We start from the raw sequence: 14369 nt of genomic DNA on the forward strand, positions 1-14369 counted from the left end.
CACAAACACTTTTGCATGAATTACACAAACTTGGTTACATTACACCTGATCAAGACAAGAAAGTGAGTGCAACAAGACGGGTGAACGCAAACGCAACAGTCGGCGAGGCCGTCGGATAGAGGTCACGGAGTTCGTACCCTCGAGCGCGGGCAGGAACGACGACAGCGACAGGCACGGGATCTTGGACTTTTTCTTGGTGACCATGGCTTCTGGCTCGGTGTTGTTCTGCAGCATGGGGACGGGAGCGACGGCCGGCCGGACGTCCGCGCGCGACACCGAGCTGCGACTGCCGACTAACGTGTCAATGTACCGTATCCGCGGTAAGGCGCGCCTCACATTTACCCTTCATCATGTCTGACGGCCCGCTCATTTTTTACTACACGAGCGATATATTTCCTTTTGTATTGTTAATTAATTGATATTTCGTTTAATGTAGAGTGGAATTTAAGGTTGCTTAGTAGAGCAGGTCTTTCTCACACAACACAACAGCTCTTATCATAATACTAATGTAGTTAACTACTGTTTAAATTGACAAAAATCAACAATTAATTAAATTTAACTTCTTTAAATAAAAAATTACATCACATGTTGAAAATAATACCCAGTTCCCAAAATAATGCAAGTAAAAGTAGAAAATCGATCACAAAGAGAGACGAGGCTTTATATTCGTCGAAGCTACGTAGCGAGGCTTCAAAGATGGTCGCGGCCTACATTCACCATTCGACGCGGGCGCAGGCGGCGCTCGGTCTCGCTTTCACTTGTTTACACTCAACTAGATAGAAGGAGACGGATTAGTTAACGTACGTCATCAACTAATCGGCTGGCTGGTAGTCTCTATAACATATTACAGACTATAGAGCGTATGGTGTACAGCCTTCTGCGAGATCTACAGACGCATCACAAATAAATAATTGTGAACAATGTTTTCCTTGTCAGATGGGCAATTTAGACAATTAACCTGATAAAGTATTAAAAGCTGGGGCCCAACAAGGAAGGAAAGTACGTGATCACTAATACTAGTTTGCCTTGGCTGCGAAATAAAATAAATCGACAGTGCAACTGTCCCTGTGAATGCAACAATCAAACGTTCGAGATGACGACAAACTTAAGAGATAACAAATTCGCTTCAAGTTGCATTTCGTAGACAAATCTATCAATATATAATGACGACGACTACTGTGACGACTTTCGATTTAAAGCAAAGACAAACTCATTGAAATAATTCAAACAATAAAATTATAAATCCTATTACTCTAATTAGGTACCTAACGTTGAATAGAATTATCATTGCCGTTTTCCCGTTTCATATTTTCCTTTTTAAATTCCCGGTTGTTACACAAAAATCGTTTTCAAATCTTTTTATAGCATTAATGTCGATATTTTCTATGTCAATAAGTCATTATATTATTGATCTCAAGGAAAACTGAAGTTTAAAAAAAATTAGATTACGCGCCGATTACGATTATTATTTGCGTCATAAATTGTGTTATGCGTAACAATATACATTTACATATATCGTGAGTATTAATAACCTAAGGCCCAATGTGTGTTACAATGTACACTTCGTTTCAATCTAATTAGAGCCTTTTATCACTACACAGTATAAAACAAAGTCGCTTCCAGTTGTCTGTCTGTCTGTCTGTATGTATTCTTAGATCTTTAAAACTACGCAACGGATTTTGATGCGGATTTTTAATAGATACTTAGAGTGATTCAAAAGGAAGGTCTATGTGTAATTTGTTAACCCGTGCGAAGCAGGGGCGGGTCGTAACAAATAAAGTAGGTAGTATTTCTGTTGTATAATTGCTTCCTGGAACACACGAAGTTCATCCCAATTTACTGTACAATACAACAAGGTTTGTATGGTGGGCCTTACGAGGTAAACGCAAAGAGTATAATAATGATGGAAATGTTAGTTCAGCTAAGTTTTCTCGTGCGACTTTGAGTCTTGGGACTAAAACACGTAAATACGTATCGGCGGCACAAGGCGAGTGGTAAGCAAGAAACCTCAAGCAGCTTATCGCAGATTACTCGTGTTGCTGACTATAAGGTACTTTGCCTACACAGACTTAACTCTCGCGGGTCGCGACATCGACTGAATAGAATCTATCACTACAGAGTAATATAATGTACCTATCTTTCGTGGCCAGATCTAAGAGTTGATCATTTCATGATGTGGCAATCATTTCATGAAATGTTTGGTTGGCCACACCATCCCCATCCACCGAAAAACTCAAACCTAACCTAATCATATCGTGTAACCACTACAAATACAACTAAGTCACTTCCCGCTGTCTGTCTGTCCCTATGTATGCTTAGATCTTTAAAACTACGCAACGGATTTTGATGCGGTTTTTTAATAGATAGAGTGATTCAAGTGGAAAGTTTATGTTACGTATAATTTGTTAACCCGTGCGAAGCCGGGGCGGATCGCTAGTCCATTATAAAATGATAGGTATGTATTTCATAAAATGATCAAAATCTAAGATTTGGCCTCGACATATCTATACATTAGGGATTGCAGAACCGGTACTGTTTAAAAGAACCGGGATTTTCGGTACCGGGCAAAAATGGAACCGGGATTTCCCGGTATTTTCGGTACTTTCGGGACTGGCATCAAAAATCAGTTTTCACATCAATTTTCAGTAAAAAAAAGCGTAAAACGACAACAAATCTTTCTTAAAACAATAAAAAAGTAGCACAGTGAAGGTACACACTTCTTTTGTACCATAATATGTGTCTTTAAGTCACACAATCATTAATATAATTTGTTTTTTTTTTTTCCTAGACTATATGACATTTTTACTATCTTTGTTGATTGGCAAAAACTGAATTGTGGCTCAGTAATATCATCATTTTTTTTAAATATGTAAGACGTTTTGTGAAACAGGATAAAAAAAATTGTTAATTTTCGCATGCGTTCAAAATGGGCTGTGGACCTTCGAACATATAATAACAGAACTATCAATACGACAAATCAAGAAATTATTCAGCCAGAATTATTAATTCATTTAAAATATCATTATCATATGTGAGTTTCTTATACCGTGTTTGAATTTGAAAAGGCGAAACAGGAGCTGAGATTTAAATATTTTAGGTAAATATACCCGTCTCGCTAACGGAAGCGGCTCCTAAAACTAGTGCGATAAAGACAAGGCGAAAAATCCTACGTAAAAATCTCAAAAATCGAGGTTTCGTACTCGACTGTTTCCTCCTCCAAAACTTAACCAATCGTAACCAAATTTGGAAATCTAAATGATTATGAAATTATCTGAGTCGGACCGTTTTGCTTTTTTGGCTAATTGATATCAGTTTTGAATACCACGCCTCTCATTGCGGCATAGTCAATCAGGCCATTTTGGCCATTTTTGAAGGGCTCTAGCGCCTTAAAAAACAAAAATATCAAAAAAAGCAAAACGGTCCGACACAGATATTGACAATATTAATCTGTGTTGAAAAAATCTTTGCTTTAGCTTCAAAACCCACGGAGGAAACAGTCGAGTACGTTTGTATGGAGAAATGACCACTCCTGTTGGCTCTTAAAAGTGGTATTTATTATATACAAATATGAAATAACTAATTGTTCGTATAAAATTATTTATCGTACAAACATTTATCCCCTTAAAGTATCAAATTACGCAATTTTATATTGTCGGCATTGTCAAACCCATTGATTTTTTTTTAATTTATTTTAATGTAGTGGTCAGCCGTAAAAGTATTACCATCAGCCTTAGATTGATAAAATATATTTATTTTCTTTATAAAACATGATATTTCATGCTAAGTAACAGAAAGCAGTCAAATATTGTACCGGAAATTTTATTCCCGAAAATCCCGGGAGTACCGGGATTTTAATTTTGAAATCCCGGTTCTTTGCTTGGCTCTAAATCCCGGGAATTCCCGGTACTTTCGGTACCGGTATTTCCCGGGAGCAAACCCTACTATACATTATCCTGTCCGCTTTGGTTGCTCGTTTAACCAATTGACCAAAATTCCTAGATCTCAAAACGGAATGTCTAAATGCCTGAATTCCAGTATTTGCAGAATGCTGAATGTTTTCCTAAAATACCTAAACTTTAAATCAACGCGGTGTCATAATACCTAAATCTCAAATTACAATACAATATAAAATACTCTTTATTGCACACCTCAATACAGAAAACAATACAAATAGTATAATAAGAGAAATAGTAAAATAAGAGGATTATATACATTAATGAATGCTATATTATTCTATATTATCGCCTTTAGTTTCAGCAGACTGTTTTAAACGTATCCAAGGAACTCGCATCCACCAGATATGAACCTCCTTAGTTTGGTTTGCGGGTACAATTAACGTACCCTGCGCTCTCGCAATACGTCTGCGGGACGTGACAGCCCGGGCCGTCAACACCGCTGGACCTTTGAGGAACGTCGACACAAAAAGACTCACACATGGCGAAAAGACTCAAACGTAGTAAAGGCGTTAAGGGGTACAACAAGAGATCAAAGTTTGATATTTCTTCGAGTGCTTATTTTGAGTCCCGTGCAAGCGAAAGATTCTATACTTTAGAATCTTGAGCGTAGTAAGGGACTCAAAAGCGCACGAGATGTAAATAACTTTGATCTCGTGTAGTTCACAAAACTTTTCACCTCAGCAGTGAGAACATATTAGAGAACCCGAAAAATGTATTCCTTCTTCATCACTTACCTATTCACTCATGTTTTCTTAAGATATACCAACAATTAAGTTTTCACCTCAGCAGCTCGAACAAGGGTACTTTGCTACTTAAAAACAGTGAGCAAAACCGCATTTTGCTCATTTTGTCTCACTCAGTGAGCAAAATGCGATTTTGCTTACTGTTATTAAGTGGCAAAGTACCCTTTTTCGAGCTGCTGAGGTGAAAAATCAATTAACGTCAAAAAAGCTAGTGACTTCTGGGGAGTCTCTGTCCATACTGTCAAATCAATGAATAGAAAAGGGTACTCACGTTGTAAGTTACTAGTGTTCCTGTTCTCCTTATGCTGCAGCAGGTCGGGCTCGGGCTCCGGCGCCCAGACGGCGGCGAGCGCACAGCCCGGCGCCGCTCGCCGCTCCGCGTCGCAGCACGACCAGCTGCGCGACCACGCGGCCGGGTGGTAGCGCGCGCGCGCCCGCCCGTTCGATATGCACACTGGTGGTGGTGGAACACCTCTTTATTACAATATAATGTAAAGCTGGTTAAGCAGATCTTGTCAGTAGAAAAGGGCGGCAATAGTTATTTGTACAACAAGAGATCAAAGTTTGATATTTCTTCGAGTGCTTATTTTGAGTCCCGTGCAAGCGAAAGATTCTATACTAGATTCACTCGCTACGCTCGTGAAGCAAAGTGCGATTTTGCTCACTGTTTTTAAGTAACAAAGTACCCTTGTTCGAGCTGCTGAGGTGAAAAGAAAAATGTAGGCGCGAAGGGATATCGTCCCATAGAAATTTTGAATTTCTACTGACAAGATTTGCTGGACCATCTATAGTTTGGCAAGCCATTCCCGGCAGTATCATTAGTAAATAGTCTGGCCAATTTTGTCAGTAGTAGGTACCAGGCTACTCAGCAATTTGATGAGAGCGTCCCCTTCTAAGGAACCCTACAGGAAGTGACGTCACGCGGCGGGGCGTTCACACATAAGTATATGAGGGGTTTTTTTATACTGTTTACGTGTGAATATTATTAAGACTTGTAATAATAATAATATTGACCATGGCTAAACCTCTTATAGTGTCTGTGGCACGTAACTAATAAAAGTAGGTATACCTACATAAATAACTTTCTAGCATAGTCTGTGCGGAAAGAGAAAAGCCGTGGATTGTATTGGGCCCCATACATCCCATGACTCTTCTCTTTCCGCACAGACTCTACATATACTTAAAAAATATATTTAACCGTTAAACCATTTGAGATTCCTTTCTAGTCATTCAATTTCGAGCCGTAGGTAATACTTATTGTAGAAATGCGTTTTTGTTTTAAGTATGATGCCGCTATGGACTTAGAATCATTTTATTTGGCATGTTACTCGCACTCGTTGGCTGGTAGAAAAGTAATTAGGAAATTGCGTACCTGATCTGATGGAGTTAATCCACTGCACCCGCTCGGCGTTGCTGCCGGCGACGAGGTACAACGTATAGTCGGTGCCGCGCTCGGTGTACCCCACCTGCACACAATGTCAACACGTGCATATACTCGTAACGCACATGGACATGTCCCGAGTCTAACAAAAGGGACTGAACACTGGCATATCGAACGTTGCGTGAATTCAAAGCGATGGACATGTATGAAGATACCTAGTAGGTATAGGTTTGTTCGCTGCTGCTAACTATAGGGACTTGAAAATAGTCTGAAATAACACGTGTAAATCTGTAAATGAAATAGGATACATTTTTCAAGCCGAGATTTTAGAAATATAAATCGTATTTTTATGGGCGCTATTATAATAAAGTTTTCGAAGTATTTTTGTTTGCCAGAAACCCGTTTGTTGCTAACAAAAACATTTAATTAGGTTCGTTTAAACATTTTTTAATTATTTGAGTTTTAAAACATGCCTTCCGAAATATGATCAGTCAGTGATAATAACAATACCTATAACTTGATGATAATACCTATAACTTGTCTACTAAATCTTGCGGAGGCTCTTAATTTTGGAATATATTTGAGTGGTTTCACGGTGGTAGATTAAGATCGACCTGATTTTAGCATTTAAGATAGATATAAGTATAACAATACAGAGCTTAGGTTAGGTTAGGTATAATCAGACCGTAGTATGGAGTGAAGGCGTGCCATATTAACGTCACGGCGACAGGCTCATTAATATCCAGTATAGAATCAGCGTTTCATCGTTAACGATGCCGAGGCTCTACTGATGCTCAACCTAATTTATGTGCAGCGTTAGACGTGTTCCACATAAGCGTTGCCATCTATAAAATAGAAAACTATAAGGACTTATAAGCGAAGCTTGGGAAAAATAACAGCCATCACTGCTACTGCAAACGAAGAAGTGGAATCATGCTAAGTAATACTATAAATGGCCAAGTTTATTAACAATACTTCATGCGAACTACTAAATAAATTCCTTACATTAGGTACGTGAGTGGGCTAGTTTGTTTTTACTGTAGGTATCCTTTATGAAGCAGTACCTGATAATGTAAGCACCTAATAACAGGCCATTTCGAACGTGCCTATCGATCGATATTTGACTGATATTGGAATCATAACTGCACTCACAAAAATGCCGAGACAGAAGCCATATTTGACAAAACTTAGTTTCAATATTGTGTCTTGTTTTAGCCTTAGTTTATAGTTTAAGATAGTACTAGCCGTAAGTAGTTTCTTACTGAATGTTTAAGCTTTGGAATTGTATCTTAAGGATCTGATAGTTAAATTGTAATCGGTTCCCCGCGATACAGGCATTGCCTAGTGCGGAGACCCCTGGAATGTATGTAACCATGCATAATCCGAAAATAAATGTTATTTATTCTTATTCTTATATATTGTTCAATTTCCGTTAATCATTGCTTTTGCGTTCACAAAACTACCGACACGACAGTAATGACTGCTTACATTCAGGTTTGGGTATTTGTTTGAAATGTGTGTGAAGCTTGCATTAAAATAGTCCAATTAAAACCTTTTAAAAGACTCATGTGAATAAAATTAGAGAACTTCCTGTGCACAAACTTTAGTTGTAATTAAGCACGGCTTCTTTAGAGACGTCGGTGACTCGTCTCTAGAGAGAAATACTCTCTATTTGAGACTATTGAAAACTTCAATCGACAGTTTAAAAAAGTAGAGCTCCAACTGAATGAATAAAGAAAAAACTGAGCAGAATTTTATAGCCGAGAATTTCAACGTTTAGTTTTCGCCAACGTAGAGCGTGAACACGTAACACTTCATAAAAAATTCTTTAGAGAATCCTAGGTACCGAATGTGATGCAAAAAAACACATAAATCCTTTAACGTTGAATCTCTTTAAACCTTTTTACGTTGAAAACCCAACTGACCCTTGTAAATTGTTTGCAAAATATATACCTTACCCAAATTAATACACCTAAGGGTTTTTATTGAGTTCAAACATTTGAGTAGGTAATTACTTTTAGTTAATTGGCTTTAGAGTTTAGACTCAACAAGTCTATTTTAATCTTGATTCACCAGTAAATGTTTAACTAGCTCAATAAAGACGTATACAATAGAGTAATAGTACAAGGTACCTAAGTAAATAATTTTGCCTAATCAATAAGTCTGAGCATAAGTAACTAAAACTACCAATGTATTCACATTCCTAAATTATGTTTATAAATTTTGGATTACATTCTTATTTCAGTTCTGAACAAGATATGCTTCTTAGATAAGTATCCGTTATTTCAATAAAGCTTCAGTACTTAATCCTAAGAAATAAAAAAACCGGCCAAGAGCATGTCGGGCCATGCTCAGTGTAGTGATCCGTAGTTACCCTTCCCTACTCAATAGGCTATACTGGAGCTATTAGTAGGTATAGAAGATATTTAAATAATTATAATTTATTGACATAATCTAGGTATACGAGGGCTGTTTGATAAGTACCCGTTTTCCAAATGTATTAATATCACGGGCCGAAAATATGTATACAATCGTTTTAAGCCATTTTTCAGAGGTGGGAAAATTTAAAAAAAAACAGCATTCTTTTGTTTTTTTCTCATTTGACAGCGATTCAGTGAAAGCGTGAACTTAAAATTGTGAAAATGGAGAAAGAGCAGTATCGGTCTGTAATTAGATTCTTGTTTTTGGAAGGAAAAACATGTGATGAAATAAAAGTAAGAATGCAAGCGGTTTACCATGAATGTGCTCCTTCTATGACAACCGTCAGATACTGGTTTAACGAGTTTAAGCGGGGGAGAACAACCGTCTTTGATGAGGATCGCCCAGGCCGCCCAATTGAGGTGACTACAGACGATATGGTTAAGAAAATTGAAAATATCGTTTTAGCCGACCGCCGAATTGAACTTCGAGAAATCGTTGATGCTGTAAATGTTCCAATCGAGCGGGTACAAAACATATTAGAAGAAAAATTGGGTATGAAGACAGTATCGGCGAGGTGGGTGCCGCGTTTACTCACGGAGGAGCAAAAACGGAACCGACTGACTACTTCGGAGCAGTGTTTGGCCGTGTTCAAACGTAACCCGAAGGAGTTTCTGCGTCGTTTCGTGACCGTAGACGAAACGTGGGTCACCACTACCCCCCGGAAATGAAAGGGCAGTCGAAGCAGTGGATTTTACCGGGTGAACCTGCGCGAAAGATAGCAAAAATCGTTCCATCGGCTGGAAAGGTCATGGCGACCGTTTTTTGGGATTCGCAGGGTATTATACATATTGAGTTCTTAGAAAAGGGGAAAACGATAACAGGGCAGTACTATGCCAATTTATTGGATGAATTTGACGCTGGGTTGAAGGACAAACGACCCCATTTAAAAAATAAAAAAGTACTGTCTCATCACGACAACGCTCCAGCTCATTCGTCTAGAGTTGTGATGGCTAAATTAACACAATTACGCTACGCCCTATTGCCTTACCCCCCGTATTCTCCAGATTTGACCCCATGCGATTTATTTTTGTTTCCCAACCTGAAAAAATGGCTCGGTGGTAAGCGATTTGGATCAAATGACGAAGTCATTGCCGCCACAGAGGCCTATTTTAATGACTTTCCGAAATCATACTTTTTGGATGGTTTATTGAAGCTTGAATATAAGTGGAACAAGTGTATAGAGTTAAAAGGAGACTATGAAGAAAAATAAATGCATATAAACAAAAACAACTGATTATTTTTTTCATAAACGGGTACTTATCAAACAGCCCTCGTAGTACGGCCCTTCTGAGGTGAACTTTTCGCTTCAAACCTTAATCTTTCAAACAAAGGCCATTGTCTCTATTATCGCAAAGTCGCTAGCTCCAGACTTAGCACGTGCCAGTACAACATTCATATTGAAAAACAACCGGTATCGTCATTGTATTAAGGTTCAAATTTAATGTCACTGATATTCTAGATATTACGTTTTGGTAGTGTAGGACGATAGACCGCCCCGAAGCGATACGGCACTCATATTATTTTGATACTTAGTGTGGTGTTAAAAATGAAACGTGGTTTACAATCATTTTCAATTGTAATATATTATTTTTGATTGTTGAAGGTTTATAATTATAAGAAATAAATTGATTATATCTGATTTTTATGGCACGATTTTATCTAGTAGTACGTATAACTGTTTATATACCTACACGGAAAAATGTTGATTATACCTATGTTAAACTTATTAATGTTAAATTTACATTGTTACCTTAGATTTTGTTATATAACAAATATACAACGCTTTATCATAAATAACCGTGTTTCATTTTTAACACCACACTAAGTATCAAAATAATATGAGTGCCGTATTGCTTCGGGGCGGTCTATCCTCCTACAGTACCAAAACGTAATATCTAGAATATCAGTGACATTAAATTTGAACCTTAATACTATGACGATACCGGTTGTTTTTCAATATGAATGTTGTACTCATCATCATCATCATCATCCTGGCGTCAATCCCAGCTGTGCCGGGGCGCGGGGCGCGAGGACCCGGGGTCCGCCTTCCGACTCCTTCGTGTCCACTTTGCCCGATCTTCGGCGTCCCTGGTGGTGAGTCCGTTGGCACGCATGTCCTCCTTAACGACATCAAGCCATCGCTTCCTGGGCCGGCCTTTTCTTCCCGTACCGGGAGGAGGCGGCATGGCCAGGCATTTGTTACCCACGTAACTTGCCGGTCTGCGCGAGACGTGGCCATACCAACGAAGGCGGCACTCTTGCAGTTTGTCAGCTATGTCACGGACGCCAAGACTACCCCGGATGTGGGCGTTTCGGACGCGATCCTTGCGTGAAACTCCGCACATCCACCGCAGCATCTTCATTTCCGTGACACGCAGTTCCTGCTTGTGCCGCTCTAGTAAAGGCCAAGTCTCGCTGCCGTACAGAAGGGCAGGTCTAATGATGGTCTTATAGACCTGTCCCTTCAATTTAATCGGCATTTTGGGGTCACAAATAACCCCAGTCATCTCCCGCCATTTGACCCAGGCAGCGGATATTCGGGCTTTGACGTCGCTATCGATGTCCCCGGTAGTGCTAAGTACAGATCCTAAGTACTTAACTTGATCCGTGCGCTTGACCATGTCCCCGCCTATGCGGACGGGTAGAGGATCTGTACTATTGCAGGCCATGTACTCTGTCTTCGCCACATTTAGTTTAAGACCGCCGTTCTCTAGCGACCCCCTCCATCTGTTCACCCGCTGGACAAGTCGGCCCTTATCAGAGTCTGTCAGCGCGATATCATCAGCATACATGAATAGCCACGGTGGCTGCTCATGGTAGTCTCGGATGCTGGCTGACAGGGCGTCTAATATCACGCTAAACAGAAACGGGCTGAGCACAGAGCCCTGATGTACTCCAACGGTGACAGGGAAGGGGTTGGTGTCACCAACAGCGGTCCTGACTATTGAATCGGAATCGCGGTACATGTCTCGGATAGTGTCAATATAGGTCTCAGGTACAGCCTTGGACCGCAGCGCCCACCAGATCATCTCACGAGGGACACAGTCAACAGTTGTACTGGCACGTGCTAAGTCTGGAGCAAGCGGCTTTGCGATAATAGAGACAATGGCCTTTGTTTGAAAGATTAAGGTTCGAAGCGAAAAGTTCACCACAGAAGGGCCGTACTGTAACGGTTCAAAATTCTATGGTAATATTGACCTCGTTATGATACTCCTATCGACATCTAGTGGCGGAATAGCTGTCGTCACGGATTAATTTTAACACCATCTGTTGGCATCCAGAGATACTCGATCAGGTGAAAGTCAACTATATTTCTATATTGTTTATGGTTATTATTTTAACTTTAGATATCTTCTTTAGAGTTTAAATATTTAGGTTTAATAGTTCGAAAATATTGACACGCAATATAATTAGTCTTTTAATTTGTTGTTTTGTAATATTTTGGGACATCGATTGCTACATGGCAAAATTTCTCGACTCCGCGTCATAGACGCAAGCTTTAAAAAAGAATGAAAGGAAATCGATTGTCGAACGCGATCCTCTCATCACTTGAGATCCGGCGGCATGTGAGCGAACAGCGTCGTGGTCATTGAGTCAATTCGTCCTGGGAGGCATCCCTTAAAACATGCACCCACACTTCTTGTAGCAAGGTAAGTAGCAACTCGAAAGTTTAGTGTTACAAGAATATAATTCAGTCTCTGCAACGTTATTGATTTTCCATTCCTTTGTTACAGCACACACAAGCATGGCGTCGTGTACCGTGGTTCCTTGAAGGGCCAAATTAAAACTTATTTTTATACACACAGACAGTTTCAATGAAAATCCGGGTAAGAATTCGCATATTTATTGTAGAAAGTGTAGTTTTCCTTTTTTCCGTCTTTGTTCATATGTGGCAAATGACCACGTGGCAGATTGTAAGTTTTCCTCTAAATTCTTGAAGTAAGATGGTACTTTTAATTATTCCTGGGTTTATTTCTGTAGGATATGGCAGGAAATGCACATGCATAGTCAAGGTGTGACATGTTTCTTATGATAATTCTTTTCTTTAGCTTTGATGCCGGTCCATCCGTCCCTCCATCGGTCTACCCATCCACCCATCGGTCCACTCCGTTACTTGGGCACGCTTACTCTTTCTCCGGGCACATGTCAATGCTGGATGCCGCTGTAGCCTTGGGCTCGTGGTCCATGCTGCTCACTGCGACGTTGGCGTGACTGGGGAGTCAGCCAACTGGACGCGCGCCGACGGTTTCGACGCGTGTCACCGCGACTTTTGGCTGCATCCTCGGCACGCCACTGGAACAGCGTGGCTACGGCTCCACTGCCTTCTGCTACAGACACGTGACTCAGGTGTGGTCCAATCTAATCTCTCAGTTAATTTTAAAACTTTAACAAACACAACAGTGGCCTCTCTATAGACTTTGAATGCTCGGTGCATACCTCAGTGATTAGAAATTGATAAACTTTAATCTAGACTGCGTAAACAGTCTACTGTAATAGTATTAAGCTTAGATACATAATAATAGCGTAAGGTTATCCTCTGTACTACCTCCTTATACTAACTGATAGTTTTTTTTTTAGAATACATAACTGTCTCAAGCTCAAAGAAATAGTTTACTTTATCTCATTCTAGCTTAACCTTTTTTTTGTACGCTGTACAGCGTGCTGGCGCCCATACCTAGTTATAAATACGTTTAGTAAGTATATTTCTTAAGGAATTTCACAGACGGGTTGTGTGACAGCAAAGCGTCGAACCTATGATCCCTGAGAAAAACCACCGATAGTCTGCAGCTCAACAAAAGTGACAATACCTGTTACAAATTTTGGCATCCCAATTCGTGGGGCTACGCTTTCGCTTTTATATTGCTGTCGCAGTCTGTGGATTCTGAAAGAAATCCTTTTTTTTTGCTATTTTTTTGAGCTCACTAATGCACTGTGCACACCTTCAATTTTAGCTTAAGACGCCATGGTTTGTTCTGCTTGCTTGCCTACAACTTATTTGATACTTTGACCTTTGACTATGTATGTCAACATAATATATTAAAAGCTGATAAAGCTATTTTCTAATACTACAACTTTATAAATTGTGATACTTTTTGCTAAAAACAAGAAACTGTATTTTTTCTTTAAATTTTGATTATGAAACTCTAAACATTGACTACTCTGTACCAATCTGTACCTAAATTTTATCTCAATGATTTAATAATAACTCTGTATGTAAGACAGACTTATATAAATAACTACTTACTGTTTGCTCAAAGATGCACTATTTTTTTATGTAAAAAGAGACCACTGTTAAGTAAAACTTAAAAACATTATTTTTTTCAAAATGCACCAAGCGACAACACTAAAATTAACCTGCTTCTTTTTTTCCTCAAGTTTGTTGGTCGCTGGTAAATTTCAGGTCTGCAGAAGTCGTTGGTGGGTTATACCTCTCATCGTTGTCTCGCAGCCGTCTCTGGTCTTCTCTGCACAGGTCATCTCCACTCGAAGGTCAAAGTTAGTTCGCTCTGTCTCACTATAACTATTCTTATATTTATTTATTTATTGCTTTATAGGCCTTGCAATTTAGGGCTAAAGCGTTCTATTTTTATTACCAATACTTACTGAAAGTGAAGCTACTTTCTATGTTCTAACATAAGAACTCTGTACCAAGCCATTTGCTAGTACCTACTGTAGTCATTTATGCAAATGCCTACTTAATTATATTTTTTTGTTAAGGAAACTTAGTTCTTAAAGTAATTTCCATTACCGCCTTACTTTTTCTTGATACTCCGAACTTACTTACTATAGTTAGGTCTAAGAAACTAA

The 14369-nt window shown here is 39.3% G+C and overlaps 1 protein-coding gene across 1 annotated transcript in view; it reads right to left on the minus strand.

Moving 5' to 3' along the window:
• Positions 1–14369, minus strand: part of LOC134662360 (tyrosine-protein kinase Btk) — an 87553-nt gene that overhangs the window by 38420 nt on the left and 34764 nt on the right. The window contains exons 4-5 of the mRNA XM_063518562.1: positions 6072–6165; positions 4971–5153 (exon numbers count right to left, since the gene is read on the minus strand). Of these exons, the coding sequence (XP_063374632.1) occupies positions 4971–5153; positions 6072–6165 (277 nt within the window). The remainder of the gene's footprint in view (positions 1–4970; positions 5154–6071; positions 6166–14369) is intronic.

The sequence above is a fragment of the Cydia amplana genome, chromosome 3, assembly GCF_948474715.1.
Source record: "Cydia amplana chromosome 3, ilCydAmpl1.1, whole genome shotgun sequence".
NCBI classification, from domain to species: domain Eukaryota; kingdom Metazoa; phylum Arthropoda; class Insecta; order Lepidoptera; family Tortricidae; genus Cydia; species Cydia amplana.